The sequence below is a fragment of the Taudactylus pleione genome, unplaced genomic scaffold (assembly GCF_031769625.1).
Source record: "Taudactylus pleione unplaced genomic scaffold, aTauple2 ptg000535l, whole genome shotgun sequence".
Classification (NCBI taxonomy): Eukaryota; Metazoa; Chordata; class Amphibia; order Anura; family Myobatrachidae; genus Taudactylus; species Taudactylus pleione.
The window spans coordinates 4,349,537-4,370,599 of record NW_028284937.1 but is presented as its reverse complement, the minus strand read 5'-3'; the positions used below and the strand labels follow the sequence as shown (position 1 = coordinate 4,370,599).

The following is a 21,063-nucleotide window of genomic DNA, read 5'->3' as shown; positions in this document are numbered from 1 at the left end:
ATGCAGCCCCTGTCCCAGTCTATAACGGCTTCATTTCTGTTTTTGCATCAGTGCACAAATCTGGTATATTAATATGGCCCAAAGCTTCATATGAAATACTAGGAAAACGATGAACTTACCTGCTGTACATGTTCTAAGGAAATACCACATAACTATTAGGGAGATGATCTAAGGGAGGAAAATTGTAGCCAGAAGGATCACCAGTAGAGCTCTGACAACTTTTGGCCTCAGGGACAAGCAGAAGTGCTGAAATAATAATCATCCAGAACTGAAAGTATGAAGGTAGGTATCGGCACCAGTACCTTTTGCATAATGGTAATTTCTGACAATTCTTTCTACTTAAGCGATGTAGTGAAGTCTCCTACATGACTATGCATTTGGGCCAGTGACCGTAATCCTCACAGAACGCTATGCAAGATGGTCATTTTAGACTGAGGACCTACTACTGTGGGTTTTATGGGGCCTCTGGTTACCCACTAATATCCTAAAAGGTCATCCCCTCTTATAGGTAATCAGCTCAGACCGGCAAATTACACTTTATTTGAAATAGAAAACTGGGCAAAATAACTTTCTGAAAACTTTATTCATTTTCTATAAAATAGTAAGCACAGAAATAGATGTACATTTAGTACATGTATGCTATGTCATCGGATAACAAGCTGCCTCTTGCCAAAGAAAAATCCAGTTGTCACCAGGAATGGCGAGAACACATTTTCTGTAAATAATGCGAAAGTAATCAGGTGCCTGGGAAAGCATTATTTGTGTGTTCCAAAGGTAACTGCAAGGCCAACCAGCAGCATAAACATGGAGATACTGAGCAGCACAGTGATGACAACCATTCCCCCTGAGCGAGCTTGCAGGGAAGCGTACATGTCTCTTGGGTTTGGAGGCAGATCTGGAATAGAAGTAGTGTTTACATATTTTATTAACCAGCACTTCTTAATTGTACACAGCACTGTACAATTAGCGGCGATAAGACATTACACACAGGTACAGTACACTAAGAAGCAGAGGTTAAAAAGGGCACTGCATGGACTCGCTTACAGTAAAAGAATACAGAAACAAGGTATAATCTGTGGGAGTTAAGAGTGCTGGATGTAGGGAAGAGAAAACTACAAAATGAGAAGTGAAGGAACCCCGCACTGGTTATCACTGAAAAACAAAAATAAAACAAAAACCATAAAGGAAGTGTATATCTGGTTACATACTTGCCTACACTCACGGAAGGCTCCCGATTTTTCGGGTAGCCCCCAGCACCTCCGGAAGTGTAGGCAGATCTCCCGCATCCTGCCCACATCCTAGTAAAGCGGGCAGGATGGAGAGATACAGTAATAAGGGTAAAATTGGTCACACACACACACACACACACACAGCAATCCCATCATATTTTCAGTTCAATTGAATCATAAGGCTATAATAATAAAAATTCCAAATCAGTCCAAAGTGATCATACTGTATGTTGATGGTCACTCAACATTTGGGTCACCTGTGAAATAATGTAATTTATGTACTGGAATTGTTAAAGACTAACAAGCCTACAGCAGTCCTACTTTGGGTACTTCTGCTGAGTCAAATCAAAAAAGTAACATGTGCAAGGCAATCATCCCTTATTTAAAAAAATACAAATATCGCTACGCTAATTCTGCCATTGATCTCAATACGAAATTTTGTACTTTTTTTTTTTTTTTTTTACATTTTTGCTGCCTGAAGTATAGCAACTTATGCACATAAATCCAATTGTGCTCAAATAGGTCTTCTTATGTGGGGTTGGGGAGGGGGACTTACCACGTGTTTTTATGGGTTGTGACCAGTCGGTGTAAGCAATCTGTGTTCCAGCAGCATTATACAATACATAACGTATCCTGCAAAGAACACAACAAAATGGTTACGACTTTCAAAAAGGGAGCAGACAATTTGCAGTTTAAGAAAGTTTAAAGTTCACAGGTAGAATGGAACAAGCATGTTAATTAGACATGCAATATACAGTATAATGAGCAGGATGTAGGGGTTAAAGTGTCAGTACAAATCAATTCACTTGCTGTGCAACCATCAAATTCCACATTAAGTCCATAAAAATCAATGCTGCTACTTTTCCTAGCTGTATTAAAAGTGAAATTGCTTCAAGGGTGGGGAGACTCATCCTGGTAATGAGAGAAGAGAAGAAAAATAAAAATCGCACAAAATTAACTACCAATACAAAACTGCTTACGCTTACGGTGCAGTAGCCATAGAGGAACGGGACAGAGTAGCAGATCGTACTTGATAATCTAGACTTAAAAACAACTTTTTTGCTATTATGCAGCTTGCAATTTGTTTAGCAGTAAAGAGAATACACTGGTATATTGTATAATGAACAAATTCCCGTGGGAAACGCAATAGTCTGCAAGATGTAGGCATTGCTGTGATTCCGGCGGATCCCACCAATATTTTAAAGTGCCAATAATTTAAAGGGCAAAACCAGGTTTAAAATTCTTGGCACAAAAAAAAAAATCATTAGAGCGAGATAGAGAGATATATCTCCATCCTTGCAGGCAATTGTATCCACCTCTGCTGTGAAACATTAAGCTGGGTGCACACTATGCAATCCATTGCACAATATAAATCATTCCGACATGGATCGGCAGATGGGATGACGCAATGAACGACACCATGCTGCTAAATGCAGCATGGAACTACACATCACGCAGTGTGTACGGACGGCGCCATGTATTGTGCCATCGCTGGGTACACACATCGTGTAGTGTGTACCCAGCTTGATGTGTGTACCCAGCTTTAGAAGCAGAGGGCTTCCAGGAGAGTGTAAAAGGTCATCGACCAAATGCTTTTATTCAGGCAATTTTTTTTAAGAAAAATTTTAGCATTTTACAACCGTAAACAGTTAATTTTCGGCTTTTATTTTTTTTTAATGATCCATTATTGTTATTGTGTTAGTCTATACTAGCCAGCCACTATAGCGCCAATCTTTCCTCCGGATCACAGTCAGCCCTCGATGACCCGAACCAGGAAGCAGAGCGTGATAGCATAAGCTTTTCATACCTTCCCTACAACTTGAACAATTTTATTGACGGGTGACATATGTAAATCCTGCACAGAGGGAAAACTCCCATTAGAGACTTTTTGACCTTTTGTCATTTATGTTATCATTTGTCCCTTTAACAAAATCTACCTAGGGAAAAACCCCAAGAGAAATCTAGATGAATGAAGGTCTCTGCACAGGTCGGCCATCAGAAAGGTCATGGCAATGGAGCCTATTAATCAGCCAATAGATGATCATTTTCGATAAATCCTTTGAATTCTGTTATATACGAGGGCTGATTGAAAAGTTATGAGACTGCCTCTGTTTTTCTGTCCCATAGGTAGATGTGGCAATACTATGCTGGTTATTGTGAAGCTCATACATCGATGTGTCTGAACCTGCGGTAGGACTGCCGTAGTCTTTTGTTTGGTCATAGCGAGTGAAAGATCTTCGTACGTTTCATCATGGCAGATGAGGACATGTCTGTGAGATTACGTCAGAGATGTGTGATTGAATTTTGTATTAAACTTGGAAAAAGCGGAAATGAAAACTCATGAAATGTTACGGCAAGCATACGGCGAAGAAACAATTAGCAGTGCTGCAGTATTTCGGAGGTGGAAGCACTTCAAAGAGGGTAATATGCGAGTGACTGACTAAACACGTTCTGGGAGACCATCCACTGCGGTTACAGATGTCAACATTGCCAAAGCTGTGGAGATGTGGCAAAATGACAGAAGGTTAACTTTTACGCAAACTTTCGGCTTCACATTCGAATGAGCATATTGTGACAAAGGAACTGAAAATGCATCGCGTGTGCCAGGTGGGTACCCAGAAATCTCACAGAAGAGCAGATGCGACGACGAGTTAAATCGTACAAGAACACAGTTTGAATGTCGGAGAGGATACTCTATATCCTGATATTGATTGTGATGGAAACACGCAAATTTGCCTGCACTCCAAAAATTCTGTGCGATTCCTTTGACATGGAAAGTCATGCTTTTGCTGTTCTTTGATCCTACAACACTGGGGTCTCCGTAGACAGACAATTAATGGTGACTGCACTGGAACACCCTCCACATAGCCGGAACTTAGGGCCTGATTCAGAGCTGAACGCTCTGACCAGAGTGCTCGCTCTGAATCAGGGCCGTCCCAGCTAAATTTGGAGCAGCCTCCTGGCCGCTCGCATAGCTGTGGGTGACCACCCACAACTTATGCGAGCGGCCAAAAAGATGGTCGCGATGGTCTTTGACCATCGGGCTTGCGACGAGACCCTGTGGTAGGGTCTTGCTTCCGCAAGCCCAGGAGTGATTTTGGCACTATCAGAGCCAAAATCACTCCCACTGACATCATTACTGATGTCAGTGGGGCCGTACTCAGACTGTAGGCGTTCCCATGGGAACGCCTCCGTCTGGCAGTCACGCCCCCGGCACGCCCACCAATCAACATCGACAGCACGCCCCCTTTGGTGCGAGACCCAGAGCGACAGCTTGGCTGTCGCAGTCCAGGTCTTGCGCATGCGCACGACGGAGCTCCCTCCATCGTGCGCATGCGCAGTGGGGCAACATCGACCCGCTTGCGAGCGTCCTTTGCTCGCGAGCAGGTCTGAATGACCCCTTTAGTGCTCTGATTTCTTGGCATTCGCAACCCTGAAAAAAAAAAAAAAAAAACTGCGCGGAAAGAAGTTCTCAGATGAATTTAAAAATGTACTAGCTGCAACACTAAAAAGTGATGTCACAAAACAGTCTACTGCACGTCTTTGAATAGTTGTTGAAACGCTGCAAAAAGTTTATTGAATGTGAAGGATGCCACTTTGAAAAAGTAATTGGATCCAGAATTAAAAAAAAAAATATATATAATATAATTATTATTTATTATATCTATATCTATATCTCAGTCTCATTACTTTTCAATCAGCCCTCGTACATGCCGATTCGTCAGGTTTCATGGTGCTTGAGGTTGGTACCATATAAAAAAAAAATATATATATATATATATATATATATATATATATATATATATATATAGTATAACATACCTTTGTTAACTTTCTTAGAGGTCCATAGGGTCCCACAGGAACTACCTTGGGGATTTGTAGTTTGAGCGAAAAAATGCACCAAACAGCTACAGCTTTGGAGCTCCCAGCATGCACTGGTCCTCCTCCCTATGTACCCCGCCCCATCAAACAGTAGGTTTACTGTCTTGCCTGGAAGCAGGACGTCTAGATGACCAAGATTTCTTGGGCTGCGGCTTCCTGTGGGAATGACTGTCTGGAGTAAGACTGTTTCTTTGCCCTATCCTGTGGGTGACAGGACAGATGACGACTGCCTAAATTTAGAGGTAGTCATGGACGGCAATTCAGCAGACTACATGTTGCCAAAGAAGTCAGTATGTGATTCAGCTCTGGTCCAAATAGTGCCCTTGCCCGCAAAAGGCAAGGATTCGAGGGCCTTTTTGGACCCTGCATCCGCCTTCCAGGTCTTTACCCAAAGGGATCTTCGGACTGCAACAGAGTTTGCCGAGACCTTTTGAAGCCAAGATACCTGCGTCAATCACCGCTTCCCCCATATATGTAGCCACTTCTCGCATCTGACTGAGAAGAGACTTTTCTCTGGTTGCAATCAGGCATAGTATATTCCAGAGATTTTGTCCAATCTTCCATAGCTTTGGCTACCTAGGTTACAGCCATAGCTGGTCTGGTAATAGCTCCAGATAATGAAAACATGGATTTCAAATAATTGTAACCTCTTTCAAAGAGGATGCTGCAGGAATGGGAAATGTAGAGCTCCTGATCAATCTTGTAACATGAGCATCTACCGTTGGTGAGTGTAACAAATGGGAAGTTCACCCAAGTGCAAATGCGTATCGAGAGGTTATATTCATTGTAGCATGGAAATGCTTACTAGGAGTACCCATTGCCTCAGACATGAGATTAGTCAATTGCTCCGACTGAGGGAAATAATCCTTAGCCACCGTCTGACGTCTAAAGACTGGAGTCTTAGATGTCAGTGAAACCTCCTCTTCCTCTATATTGAGGACAGCTCTAACCACTCTCACCAGAGAGGGACATCCACAAGGGACTGATGGTCTTCTTCCACTGAATAAGACCCAGAACTCTGAGTATCAGAGTCTGCTGCGGAGGCTGAGTCAGACTCTTGAGGCAACGACTGACGAGAACCTCTCTTATACCCCTGCTTTACCACTACATGTCTATCTGCCTGCTGAGAGGCTATAGCCGGCGTCATACTCTAACTGGAGTGAGCAGTAGGATTAACCCAACAGGAATTCATGGGGGGCATATACATAGAATGATGCACATGCTGTGAACACCCCTTAGCATGAGCCAATATCGCAGCAGCAGCCGGAGCCTGTACTTCTGTAGCCTTGTCTACTAGGTATGACAAAACCTGAGGCAAAATGGCCACCCAGGGTGGCTTTAGTGCTGGTGTACCGGATAGCCCAGGTAGCGGTTTACAACAGTTACTACACAATCCATCTTGTATAACATCCTGCTCAGACAGGCCTGCAAAACAGGACATGTTCTCAGCAATGGCGGTTCACTAATAAGAGTCCTGGCTTCCATAGACTGGCAGCCTGAATGTGGTGCGGAGCTGAAAATAAGGAATCGGTGAGTACTGCTGAGATAGATAGTGCTGAGCTCCAACTGTACCTCAGGAGAGGGTTATACCTATACAGAACAACACAGTCAGCGGCAGCCCTCACTTTTTGTGTACAATGAAATCTGCATTACCAGACTATCACAGGAGGACAATCCCTAATGTCACCCATACTCACCAGAACATAATTACAAAAGGAGTCCACATAACCCGGGTAGTAGATTTACCATATATGTGCACCAACGTTTAAAACTAGCCAGGGGACATTCTTTTGATAGAGTTATTATTTTGTGTGGGTACATTGCCTATATCTTATACAGTATGTTAACTATTAGCACAGCAAGAGAATGTATGGTTATCAACTTAGTAACTGGAAGTAGTAATTCCTGAGAATTGGTGATGTGATACAAGTATGGCATAAATATATTATATTGTGCTATATATTTAAGTTTTGTTGCTAACTGCGTGCTTAAGGAGACCCAGAGTTGTTGAAGAGTTCCAACTTAGTAAAGTAAACACTTTTATTTATTGTGTAATTTATTGTGTTTCGGGACCACCTGCTGTGTCTGGAAAACTAGAAGAAACAGACTACGACTAGAACGGTGAGAAATGACTCATCAATAGATGCTCAAACACACTTTGGGGTATCACATAAGGTGTATAGTATAAATGCAATGTGACCACTATCAAACACACACCACACATACCTCTTCAGAGGGATGAGGAGAAACACAGTGATAGATATAACTGACAATTTGAAAAAAAACAGGCAGTATAAATACAGCAGCTAGCATTACAGTCACATACAATGCATAAATACGCACAATTGCTATTGCAAATGGACTCTGAATCAACTAGCCAGCCCCGAAGGGGTAATGGTAGGATGTAGAGTGCTATATACCAGACCCAAGGGAGAGTTATTCATAGAGAAAGACATAAACCTCAGAGACCAACAGCTTCAGCAGTACACACACACACACACACACACACACACGACACACACACTAACTGCGAGCGTCTCATACACGAGGTGGTCAGATATAGTAAACCAGATGCGGGAATGTGTGCCCGGAAGTTTGCGTCTGGGGAGGGGGCGGGGGGGTTGAGCGCCCATCTCCCCTAGGCTGCGATTTTGACGGCTGGGTACGCTGACCTCACAGTAGTAAGACGTTTACTAGTGCATCTTACCACCCATCCACGGCGACAGATGATATGGTCCCGGCAGCCTCAGTGAGGACACGTTACACGAGGCCTTCACCCGCAGCCACCTCCTCGTGAGGAATCACTTACCTGACATCTCCATGATCAGACTGCAGTCCGTACCTCAGCAAAAGCCACTGGTAAGCCACGCTGAGGCCTGAAAAAACCTCAGGGCATATAGTGGTACTGGTGTTTCGGCAGAGGTAGAAGGAGTCGTGGTACATGCGTCATTATCGGTGCCTGGTACTAACCCCAAGTCTCCCCAGGAGCCCTGAAACCTAAATGGCTGTCCGCGCCCTGCTTACCTTCTTCGGTATGCCGGGTGTCAGGCTCCCAGCGTAGGTCTAATGACAGGCGTCGGGATTTCGACGCCTTCCATTGGTACCCTGCTGGGATTTGACAGTCGGGAAGCCGGCGGTCGGCATGTCGACAGTCGGCTTCCTGACTGCATCCCATCCATACAGATCCCTCTGTCCCTGCGCCCCCTCTGGCAGTGCGCTGAAAGTGTCATGTCTAAGGAGTGTAAAATTCTGTGGCTAGCAATTAGCTGTGGAGCCAGTAGTGGTAGAGATCGCAGAAACAGCTGCTTTTTGGAAATTGTATATGCCATTGCAACTCACAGTGATTCAGATAATTAATGGGGGGGATTTAGAGGTATACTGCCCCAGAATAACAAGCATTATAATTAGTAGCAGCTGTGGATCTATTAAATGTGTCAGGTCAGTAACTAATACACCTGTACTCAAATATCTGGAAAAAGAGCTTAGGGTTTCCTGACCACTGGATTTGTTAAATACTGGTGTATAATAGGGAGCAACACATCCGACTTTACATCAAGGGCCAGGTTGTCAAAACCTGGCATTTACCATTTACACCACCAATAGAGGTGTGTGAGCAGGGGCATAACTACAGTGGGTGCACCGCTGCTATGGGGCCGGGGCTGCCTCCATGGCCCTCTACATATTGCCGCCTCCCGATTACGGTCACTAATCTGGGAGTGTAACCGATCAGTGGGGAGGGGATGTAGGTGGATGCATAACCCCTTTATGCGTAAATGGGATTCGGAAGGTGAAGGGATCAAACATTGGAAGGCTGTGGTTCGTGTCTTGGGAGTTACAAAGATAAGCTTCAGGCACAGGCCTGGACATCCACGGGAGGCGTGGGTCAGCATATGCAGGGTGAGAGGAGCATCAGTGGATTGCCAGCAAGCTAGGTTAAATGCAGTATAATCTTGTATACAGGATCAGCAGGGACGTCAATAGGTGTGGTCACTCAAGGCAGGAATGAAGATCACAACCGATTGTACAGTGCGCAGCTGCCCTCTCTCCTTATGGTGCAACAGTCCAGAGGCAGAATGGAGGGGGCTGAGATCGACTCCAAGGGGAAGGTTGGGGAATGAGTCAGCTGAGCTTGAGTGCTTGGTGAGTAGCAGGGAAGGTCAAATACAATTGCCTCACCAGCGCAGCAGCTCCAGGTGCTTGCTGCAGTGTATAGAGTACTGCGTGCACTACCAATATTACACAACATTTCAGATGCTGCAGATCTGGGCAATTTATTCACCATCTCATTACAAAGCCATACAATGGCACACAGAGTAGTGATGGACATCAGAAGCCAATAGTTACCAACCATCAATGTTCCCAATATGATGAAAGTTATTTTTTTTTGCTGGGATTATGCAGCTTACTGTTCTCTCAGCTGCGGACACCCAGAGCTCTGACTGCTTCTGCGCATGACATCAAATGGTTGTGATGTGATGTGATGGATAGTAGCCATCGCGTCACGTGATTAGTTGCCTGACATGAATCTGCTTCCTGTCTGGTGGCAATTAAGCTAGTGTCTGAGGACCCGTGAGTGCCCAGCTCTGGGCATGTGTGTTGTAAACATATTTTCGCCTTCTTCCAATGCGCATATACAGATAATGCCTTCACATTGTTTGGGAAATCACACTACTTACGTATAAGTAGTCCCTGGGAGGATTTTTAGAACTTGACTTTTGTTCAGATTTTGGATGCTTGGTCCCACCTGATAGACATAGTCCTCTGTAAGCGGAGGTTCCCCAAACACAGACCTACACTGTGGCACATTTAACTTGTCAGGGACAGCGTAGGTATCATTGTACCCTGAAGGAAACAAATATTGGATTTTTATTTCTCAGTATATGCAATGTTTCCGTATCATCTTGTCAGAGTCCAGTAATAAAAAATGATGAAGTCAATTACATGTATTTATGTTCACGATTACATACTGTACAACACTAGTGGTAATTATCAACAAAATACCCAGATACATACACACAAACCTAGGCAGGGTAGAAAAAGATATTTTCATGTGTTGAAAGAACTGGGTGGTCCAAATTAGCAGTATGACCTAATGTTAACAGTACTTATGGCTCAAATATCAATTAACACATTTTGTATTCACATATAAATTTAATTTAGGGACTTGCTATTTGTTTTTGGTGGTACCCACCTGTCCTGTAACCTGGGCTCTGGGGACTATGGATGACATGCTAGGATACTCATCAGGTCACAGAGGCCACTTTCTAACATCATTTAAGAACTGTGAAGGCATCACAAGGAAATATCTGACACCATATACTATATGGGATGTAGTTAGGAGACAGGCAGCCGCGATGCCGCCAGGCTCAATACCGACAGGGAAATCCCTACAAGGGACTTAAGATAGGCGTCAAAATCCTGATGCCTATCTTAATCACAATGCTGTAATGCTGAAGGAGGCCAGCCCGAACAAGGTAAGTTCGGGGCGCCCTTAGCGTTAGCCTCACAGGGGTGGGAGTGGGGGAGGTTTAGGCAACAAGAAGGGAGAGTTAGGGGTCAGGGGGTGGGTAAATATACTTACCCGACCCCTATCGGGATACAAACCATCAGGATGCCATTGTCGGTATTCTGACAGGAGGCATCCCGACAGCCAGCTGTCAGGATGCGGCCTGGGATCGGCCACTACTCACATCCGCGCTGGCATCCTTGGGCTTAGGTGTTCAGTCGCTGGGAGTGTTGACTGAGTATTCTCCCCGGGGTCTGTTAGGGCGTGCGTCCTGGTTCCCGGGGTGCCGTGCATGGGCGCGGCCATGTTAGTCTATATCACGTGACTAGTCTCTCCCAATGGTAGTCCTGTGGTCACTCAGCTGATCCCCTGATCCAATGACCAGCTACCCAGGGGTATTTAGTTTGACTCCAGGAACAGGAAACTGCTGTTCAACTTAATTTAAGAAAACACAAATGTAGCTATACAGATGTGTCCTCATACATCTGGCCTCCTTGCGTGCTTAACAGCCTTCTAGTCGCGCCATGCCGAGGCGTGACTCAGTAACGCTGAGCACCTTTTCGTGCAACTTTTTGCTTTCAAATGAGTCTTATTTGCACATCGATGCGAATAGTTGGCACAAGCAGCTTCTGATTAAAATGATATGCAGCATACCTGTGTTCTGTGAGCGACTGCGGGTGTATTTGCATGCGAAATGCTACGTTACAGTGTCAGCAGCTATAACACTAACGCAGCGCTTCGTATGCAGATGCACTTGCTCACAGAACATAGGCATGCTGCATACAGTGGTGTAACCAGGGCCGGATTATAGGGAGGGCGACAGGGGCGGTCGTCCCGGGGCCCCCACACATAGGGGGGGGTACCCCACTCTGTCCCCAGCACAATCAGCAGGATTTTTTTTTTTTTAATCTTAACCGAGCCACGGCCTGCGATTAAGCCCCGCCCCCTGCATTTGGCTCCGCTTAGGCCTGCTGCCACTAAAGTAAGCAGCACTAATGTATATATGTGTTGTCTATATAATGTGTGTCTGTATATGTATGAAGAAAAACTACGGCACTCCAAAGTAGTAGTAGTAAACAATGTCTAATGTATTGGCTATAATGGGAGATGTTTCAGAGCTATAACAGCGCTTTTTTCAAGGCTGCCATATACAACAATTTACAGCAAAATAGACAAACACATCGCTATAATGGGAGATGTTTCAGAGCTATAACAGCACTTTTTTCAAGGCTGCCATATACAACAATTTACAGCAAAATAGACAAACACATCGTATGTGTTTGTCTATTTTGCTGTAAATTGTTGTATATGGCAGCCTTGAAAAAAGTGCTGTTATAGCTCTGAAACATCTCCCATTATAGCCAATACATTAGACATTGCTTTGTATAATATATCACCGACACATATACCTCTTTTATCAATGGGGGCCCCCCACAGTCCTTAATCCGGCCGTGGGCATAACTAGGGTATTTGGAGCCCAGGACAAATTAAAAAAATGGAGCGCCCCCCCCCCCCCACATGTGCTCGCGACAAAAAAAAGGGCATGGTCACTTAAAAATGTGGTGTGTCGACATGACACACCCCTTTCTCGTCACTCGGAACATACCTTTCCATATGCACCTTAAGCTCAGTAGTGTCCCTTATACAGTACCCCCAGTATACAATGTCCCCAGTTGTGGTCCCTCTTATGCAGGCCCCTAGTAGTGCACCCAATAGTGGTCCCCCTTATGCAGTGCCCCATGTAGTGGTCCCTCCCTATGCAGTGCCCCTAGTAGCGGTCCCCCTTATGAAGTGCCCTTTATACAGTGCCCCCAGTAGTGGTCCCCCCTATTTAGTGCCCCCAGTAGTGGTCCCCCAGTGCAGCACCCCTTGTGCCCCTAGTAGTAAGCCCCTCCCCAGTAGAAGTCCCCCCTCCCAATGCAGTGCCGCCAGTAGTAGCCACCCCAGTAGTAGTCCCCAATAGAGGTCCCCCCCCAGTAGTGGTCCCTCCCCCCTGTAGTGCCCCCAGTAGTAGCCCCCCCAGAAGGTCCCCCCCAGTAGTAGTCCCCAGAAGAGGTCCCCCCGATGCAGTGCCCCCAGTAGTAGTCCCCCCACCAGTAGAGGTCCCCCCCGTAGTGCCCCTCCCCTTCGATGCAGTGCAGACACATAGAAGTAAAAAAAAAAAAATGAAAAATTACCTGAACCCACGCTCCGGCCACTGCTCCCGCCGTCGCCAGTCAGTCCTCCCGGGCTGGCGCGCTCTGCATTATGGGAGAGACGTCATGACGTCTCTCCCATTACCCACTGCAGGAGCCGGAACTCATGAGTGAGCTCCAGCCCTTGCAGTGGGCGCAGCAGCCAATGAGATTCTGTCTGACTCTCATTGGCTGCTGATTAACACACACATCGCCGCCGCACTGGTGGCGATGTGTGTGTACAAAATGCACCAGCCTGAGCCCGACTCCCACCTTCCGCCTGGCGCTATTGGGTAAGCGCTCAGGGGGAGGGGCTCGGCTGTGCACCACAGGACGGCGCCAGGCGCAGGGAAGTCTAGCGCCGGTCCTGTGTAAATGTTTAGTGCTGACCGCACTCACTGCGGTCAGCACTACACTGGCTAACTAGGACGGACCAGTACCCTGGCGGCCCTGCCCTAGTTACGCCACAGGCTGCATATGATTTTAATCAGCAGAAGCTGCTTGTGCCAACTATTCACATAGATGTGCGAATAAGACGCATTTGAAGGCAAAAAGTTGCACGACAAAAACTCAGCGCTACTGAGTCACACAGAGCTCCCGCGTTATGTGTAGCGTGACTTGTAGCGCATGGAGGATAGATGTATGTGGACTCATCTGTAGCTTGACATGGGAACATCTAACAGGAGATAAGAAAAGTCAACGTACTGGAAGGATTACAGAGGAACTAGAATACCACATTCCATACTTGCCAACTCTCCCTCATGGTCAGGGAGACTCCCTGAAACAGTAGCAATCTCCCTGATTGCACCTTACCCCCATTATGTAGCTGTTAAAAAAAAAAAAACGAAAAAAAAAAACACCTATACTTTCTAATGGGATTATTAGTATAATTTTCCTGCACTGGTTATAAGGCACAATGATCCCTATGGCTACATGTATTTTCTGAACAGTATCAGTGTGTTTTCATCATCATGTAGAACTTACTAACTGCTTTGGGGCTCATTTACATTTGTATGTACATCAATTTTATGACACGCCTCTCAGATGTAACAGTACACGCCCACTTTATTGCCACACTCATAGGTGTTACTTTCACAATCTCCCTGACATGCTTTTTCAAAAATAGGCAATTATGCCACATTCTATATTAACAAGTTTGATGGGGTGCCAGTATTAAATAGATGTTTGCAGGTGTTTAAGACAACTGCAATATATAAAGGCAAAAAAATTAAATCTACTGTTTTTACCTGCAATCTTGGTTTGAATCTCTATTAGAGTAGTCTTCCTCGCAGCCACTGATGGATCTAAAGCCTGTAACAGCCACTTCTCATACAGGCAGTAAGCCGGTTGCAGCCAGATGACTGTAGACAGAATTGTGTTCTCAGAATATATGTCAATTTTGTAGTCTGAGGAGAAACCAAATTAAAGTGTAAGAAAATTGAGCAAAAATACAGAAACATGTTAAAGACAGCTGGGAAAGAGTAACTCTACAATGGCCAAGTCAAACTCAAAATTCCAACCGGGCCGAACATTCAAGGTCTAATGCTGGCCATACACTAGCACAATTTTGAGCCGATTGCCCGATTTTAGACACGTCTTGCAATGAATTGTGTCGAAATTCTGTAGTATTTAGGTAAAATCCGATGCACGCTCTTGCCACTCTTAAATTGTATTGTATGATCAGATGTGCAGCCCACATTATCCATCGTAATCATATGTAGATCGGGTCGTGTATTTGTGCATACGATGCATCGCGCGTCCGACCGGCGTCAGTTAAATTTTGAAGAAGTGTGTGTCCTTCAACGACCTTCCCTCCTAAACTGCAGATCGATCGAATGAGAAATATCATCTTATGCTGGTTGTACTAGTGTATGGCCAGCTTCGGAGTGTCTGGGAAGCAAGAAGAAGAAGAAAAAAAAAAAGTGTCTTATGTGCAATTTTGAAAGGTTTATTATTAAGAAAAACCAACAATAATATGCTCCAGATACCATCCCCACATGACATAATAATATGCTCCAGACCCCCCCTTGTAATAATATGCTCCACAAACATCAGACCCACTCCCCCAGTAATAATGCTAAGCGGTATGGAGCATAACCAAAACACTGCCAGCCAATCAGGTAAGAGCAGCCCTGACATGAGATATATAGGGGTATTCAATATGGGAGCGAAAACTCAGTTTTTGCGTTAATATCCCACCTATGACGTCATTATCGCAGGTTTTAGTTTTACACTGTATTCAATTTCAAAGACTTTTCGCAGGTTTGAAAAGTAAAAAAAAAAACAGGGATAACTTTTCACCACTGAATAGGTGGCGAAAAAAAGTGCAGAATTGGGGTTTAGGGGTGCAGGCTTAAAAAAAAATAGCCTGCACCCTTCAGAATGACCCCTTGAAACAATCTGTCAAAAAAAAAAAAAAAAAAAAATCAGGACACCCCAAAAAAAGCACTTTGAATTTTGGGTGCCAAAACAAAAACTGTTGGGGAACAAAGTAAAAAAATAGCGAACTTGACTCTGGGTGGGTCCCCAAGTATGCCCCAGGTGGTTTTTTTTCATTGCAGCTCCTTGCGGTAGGTGGGTTCTTCCCGATTTTTTCAAGTCTCTTTAGCAACTTTAAAATATGCTGACCCCCATTTTCAAGTATCCCAAATTTGCTGGGCATAGTTATTTTTCCCACCCCAAAAAATCTAAATGCTCTTCTGCACCACTTTCTTCAAAGTCGCATTTATGCACTTGCCGCGGCTATTAGAAACCACGACTTCCTTCAGGAGTTAAAAATGGGGGTACCCATAGTGATCCCCCATGTGTAGACATCTTTAGGGCGGTCCCTAGAATATTTTCCAAAAATTCCCGTTTTTGTTATCCTGTAAAAAAATTTGTAAAAATTTACAAAAAAAAAAAATGACATAAGGTCCCCACACCCAAAAGCCAAACCAGCCCCAGGCTTGCCAGCCAGTGGTGGTTTCTAAAAATACGGGGAACAAAATGTGTAGGGTTCCACCGTATTTTAGAAACCAGGCTGCAGGGACTAGTGCTGGTTTTAAATATAAAGGGCAAAAATGACGTGGGGTACCCCCTATATTTAAGACCAGCGCCAGACCCAACCGACTGGGGTGTAATGCCACAGCCCGGAGACCCAATCACCGGGGCTCCAGGTCCAAAGCATTGCACCCCAAGTCGGTGATCTCGGGGGAGTTGGGGACCCCCCAAAAAAGGGTCCCCCCTCTCCCAAGCACCACAGGCTTATGCTGAAGCCTGGGGCTCATCCCCTTACCCCTGGAGCGGTGGGTATGGGGGTAATAGGGGGGCCAAATAATGTAACACTATTGTACTTTACAGTGGAACTACAAGTGCCAGCATGCCTGCCATTTTGCACTTGTGGAACTACAAGTGCCAGCAGACATGCGGCACCTGTAATTTCACTGTAAAATAAATAGTTAAAAAAAGACAAAACACACACACCGTGCCCAGTATAAGTTTATTACATACACCTACCCATTCACACATACTTACCTATACCAGAAGTTTCTATCCCCTTCTCCAGTAGATCCTTACAACTTGGCCCTGCAAGGAAGATTTCATACTCACCTATATCCAGCGCCGGTCTCCGTAGTAATCCATGGGATTTAAAAAAAAAAAAAAAAAACACTAGTTACCTGATTGGCTCCGGCAACTCAGTTCCACGTGTGTGAACCGCCCACGTGGGAACTGTCAGTTGCTGGAGCCAATCAGCAGGCGCTCTACAGTCAGCGCTGCCGCTGATTGGCTCTCTGGACTGCAATGCCCCATGAAGTGCCGGCTGCGTCCATTCGGGAGCTATCTGTATGTGTGACAACACACATACAGATAGCTGTGTTGTGTGGATCGGGTAACTTTTTTTTTTAGTTTTTTTTTTTTTTAAATCCCATGGATTACTACGGAGACCAGCGCTGGATGTCAGGGAGTATGAAATCTTCCTTGCATGGCCAAGTTGTAAGGATCTACTGGAGAAGGGGACAGAAACTTCTGGTATAGGTATGTGTGAATGGGTAGGTGTATGTAATAAACTTATACTGGGCACGGTGTGTGTGTTTTGTCTTTTTTTAACTATTTATTTTACAGTGAAATTACAGGTGTCGCATGTCTGCTGGCACTTGTAGTTCCACAAGTGCAAAATGGCAGGCATGCTGGCACTTGTAGTTCCACTGTAAAGTACAATAGTGTTACATTATTTGGCCCCCCTATTACCCCCATACCCACCGCTCCAGGGGTATGGGGATGAGCCCCAGGCTTCAGCGTAAGCCTGTGGTGCTTGGGAGAGGGGGGACCCTTTTTTGCGGGGTCCCCAACTCCCCCGAGATCACCATCTTGCGCTGACCGACTTGGGGTGTAATGCTTTGGACCTGGAGCCTCGGTGATTGGGTCTCCAGGCTGTGGCATTACACCCCAGTCGGTTGGGTCTGGTGCTGGTCTTAAATATAGGGAGTACCCCACATCGTTTTTGCCCCCTATATTTAAAACCAGCACTAGTCCCTGCAGCCTAGTGTTGGTTTCTAAAATACGGTGGAACCCTACACATTTTTGTTCCCCGTATTTTTAGAAACCACCACTGGCTGGCAAGCCTGGGGCTGGTTTGGATATTGGGGGGGGGGGGGGGGGCCTTATGTCATTTTTTTTTCAAAATTTTTACAGGTTAACAAAAATGGGAATTTACGGGAAATATTCTAGGGACCCCCCCTAATGATGTCTACACATGGGGGATCACTATGGGTACCCCCATTTTTAACTACTGAAGGAAGTCGGGGTTTCTTATAGCAGCGGCAGGAAAAAACACCTGGCAAAGCTATTTAAAAACCTGACTTTCTTTTGCAGGCAAAAAAGGGGCTACCCATAGTGATCCCCCATGTCTGGACATCTTTAGGGGGGTCCCAGGCATATTTCCCGAAAATTCCCATTTTTTTCCTTAAATGGGGTCAAGGGTCATTTTTAAAAAAACAGGGATAATTTTTCAAATCACTATAGCAAGTGAAAAAAATGCAGAATAGGGGGTTTGGGGGGTGTATGCTTATACAAAATAGCCTGTAGTTTTGGGACTGTCCCCTTAAAAGGAAATGTTTAAAAAAAAAAAAGTCCCCAAAAAAAAAAACTCGGGACACCATTAAAAAAAAAAAAAAGAAATAAAAAAAAATAATTAGGTAAAATATTGCCAAACTAACAAAATTATTTCTGGTGGGGTCCCCAAGTATGCGGCAGGTGTTTTATTCATTGCGCAAAGTAGCGGCAGGTGCATTTTTGAAGAATTTTTTAAAATGACCTTTAGGGACATATAAAATATGCTAGTACCCATTTTCATGTACCCCAAATTTGATGGGACCACTTAAAAAAAACGAAAAAAAAACACCTAAGTGCTCTTCTGCATCACTTCTTCAATGTCGGGAAAAAAAAAACACCTGCGCGGCTATTTAAAAACCCCGACTTTCTTCTGCAGGCAAAAACGGGGGTACCCATAGTGATCCCCGAGGTCTGGACATCTTTAGGGGGCTCCTACAATTATTTCCAGAAAATTCCAGTTTTTTTTCGCCGATTCAAGTATCGCCGGGTCCAGTTTTCGACGATTTCAAATTGAATACGGGGATAAGCGGGAACGCGCGCGATACTTTTTCACTGGCAAAACCTCGGATGTGCGGCGAAAACCTCGCTGGCGAGGTTAACGTTTCATATTGAATACCCCTCATAAAAGGTAGCAGCATAATGTAACGGGGATGCTTTTTAGTGGAGATTTTCCAGGTTCCACAGAAAATGAAAAACACATTGTAGGCACAAATAACCAGCTGACACACACACAACATATTGTACAAAATTTTTTCACCAGTATGCACCATTTTCAGATCTCTCAAGCATTTCCAAACCCAAATGACCTGACCTGGGTCTGTTTGGGATAGTTCAGTAGTACACTTTTGACAAAACATAACATAGAAATGAAACTGCTAACCACAAACTGATGGACCCGGTGGGAAAACCAGTATGTCTGCTGCACTCCTGCAAGCATACAGTATATCAGAAAACAACACGTATAAAACCCCACAGCTTTTGCAGACTTTGGCTGCTATATTTAAAAGGGCAATAATAGTAAAGGCTTGTTTTGCATTAAATTAAATATTGCCCTTTTAAAATTCCGTTGCTTAGTAAATATACCCCTAAAACATAAAAAAAAAAAGTGTAGTATCTGCAATTCTTGTGAGTCCAGAGTATTTCCTTGCTATAGATCCTTCTACAATGAAAAACAGACATATTAAAGGGTAATCATACAAGAACCACTTACTAGCCAGATATGAAGGCTGGAGCTGACCATTACATCTTGTAGCAAATAAAATATGAATTAAACTTATCCAAAGTAACAGCTTCATTTGCTCAGAATAACAGCACAGCTAAGTAAAATTACTAAGGACAATGCATGTATTTAAGGCAATGAAATTGTTAAATTACTAATTGGAAACCCATGGTTAGAAGGAAGACCTACAAATAAAACAATGTGTCTCCAGTTCTACATGTATAACAGTGTACTTGCCTAAAGGTGAACACAAATGATGGCCTATGCAGAAAACTACAAAATGGCTTCTGTAATAGGACCCAAAAAGTCAGACACATTTTGGTCTCTTGCAGTAGAATTTTTTTTAAAACAATTTTTAAAGATAAACTCCCAGCACACCTGCGTCAGTGGCATTACAGTTGCATTCAAATAAATGCAAGCCTAAAATATCTATTACAAATGCGGAGGACTGGAGTCTTATTTGAGATTATTACATGTATGGGTAGGAGGGGTATTAAAATAATGCTAGTTTTCATGTTTAAGCAATTGGAAAATACATTTCAGAGACAGTTTGCTGCTGAGAAGGTGAATTGTGAATGGGGTCAGCTGGGAGCTTTATATGTAGCACATTTCAGCTAGAAAAGCAGCAGTGTTCGTACAGCCCTATCACACCTGTGCTGGCACATTGTAGTGAATGGGGAATGCTTTCTTCTGCCACATGGGGGTAATTAACCTCTGAGTTGTTGCATGCAAGGTGTGTAATAATCTCTGTGTAACATGGGAGGAATCTTGATTGAGAGCTAGGAAGAATATGTATTATTATATAGTGTGTGCAATATCCGTTGCACTTTAAAATTGGGAACAAAACAGTAATAAGAGGAGACTGGGTAATAACAGAGAGAGAGAAAGGAGTAAGAGGACACTGCTCGCAAGCTTACAATCCATACCTCTGAACATGACCCATTCCAGGAGGGATAAAATGCTCTGCTCCTGGATTTCTTTCTTAATTTATGATTGCCATCACCTGTGTTGAACTAGTTAATTGATAAGAAAGGTGTACCAACATATGTGACAGCAATCATAAATTAAGAAGGAAATCCAGGAACAGAGCATTTTGTCCCTCCTGGAATGGGTCATGTTAGGAGGTATGCAATCTATAGGGAAATTTGGAATCTAGCTTGGAAATCTGTCATTCACAGCATCCCTCTGCCACTACCTTGAAACATCTATTATCTTGCTGTATTATAGCCCACATTATAAATTATTTTCTCAACATAGTTAAAATTTATATTTTCTTGCATTTGTTTTTATTTAGCTGCTCCTCACTGCAAATTTCAATTTCAAGGTGTGTAATGCAGGTAGGTTTAGAAATGGATTCTTGGAAGTGCATCTAATATACAGAATATGGGAAATTGAACTGTACACTAGGTCAGTATTAACCCCTTCACAGTCAATACTATTTCTGGGCTTCTTTATAGATACCCTTTCTTTATCAACAGCAGTTCCCCCGGACCAGTGGAGGGATATTCAAGACTTTGTATCTCAAACCCTCGAACACCAATTCTCAATGAGGAATTTAGCAAAAGTTATTGGCAAAATGAGAGTCTTAGATCCAGATTTTCTCCATGCTCCCCTGGTATGCAGACACTCTCAGAACCTTCTCTCGGCTCTCCTTCAATAGGGTCGGGATTGGACGGAAAAAATCCTCCTAGATCCCATAGTTTGCAGAGAGATCCTCAGCTGGACATCCCTTCCCCTACTCTTTCCCAGACTTCTGCTTCATCCTCCACCGGACATAGTCATCACATCATACGTGTCTCTTTCGGGCTGGGGAGCATATACAAAACACAGCAATAAGGGGAAGGTGGTCTGCTCAAAAGTCGACAGCTCATATCAATCTCTGACTGATTGAGGGCTGCCAGGTTAGCTCTTTCCGCACTAGTCCCAACGAATTCCCGGGAGATATCGGTCCAGCTCTGCCTG

At 44.2% G+C, this 21,063-nt stretch overlaps 1 protein-coding gene across 1 annotated transcript; it reads right to left on the bottom strand.

The window, feature by feature from the left end:
* Window positions 1-439: 439 nt before the first annotated feature.
* Window positions 440-19,246, bottom strand: LOC148501059 (uroplakin-2-like). Its single transcript, XM_088450984.1, has 5 exons — window positions 19,093-19,246; window positions 14,039-14,197; window positions 9,788-9,953; window positions 1,786-1,862; window positions 440-895 (listed from the first exon to the last, which is right to left on the bottom strand). The coding sequence occupies exons 1-5, from the start codon at window positions 19,175-19,177 to the stop codon at window positions 756-758; spliced, it is 627 nt and encodes a 208-aa protein (XP_088307110.1). The 5' UTR covers window positions 19,178-19,246; the 3' UTR covers window positions 440-755.
* Window positions 19,247-21,063: the final 1,817 nt, after the last annotated feature.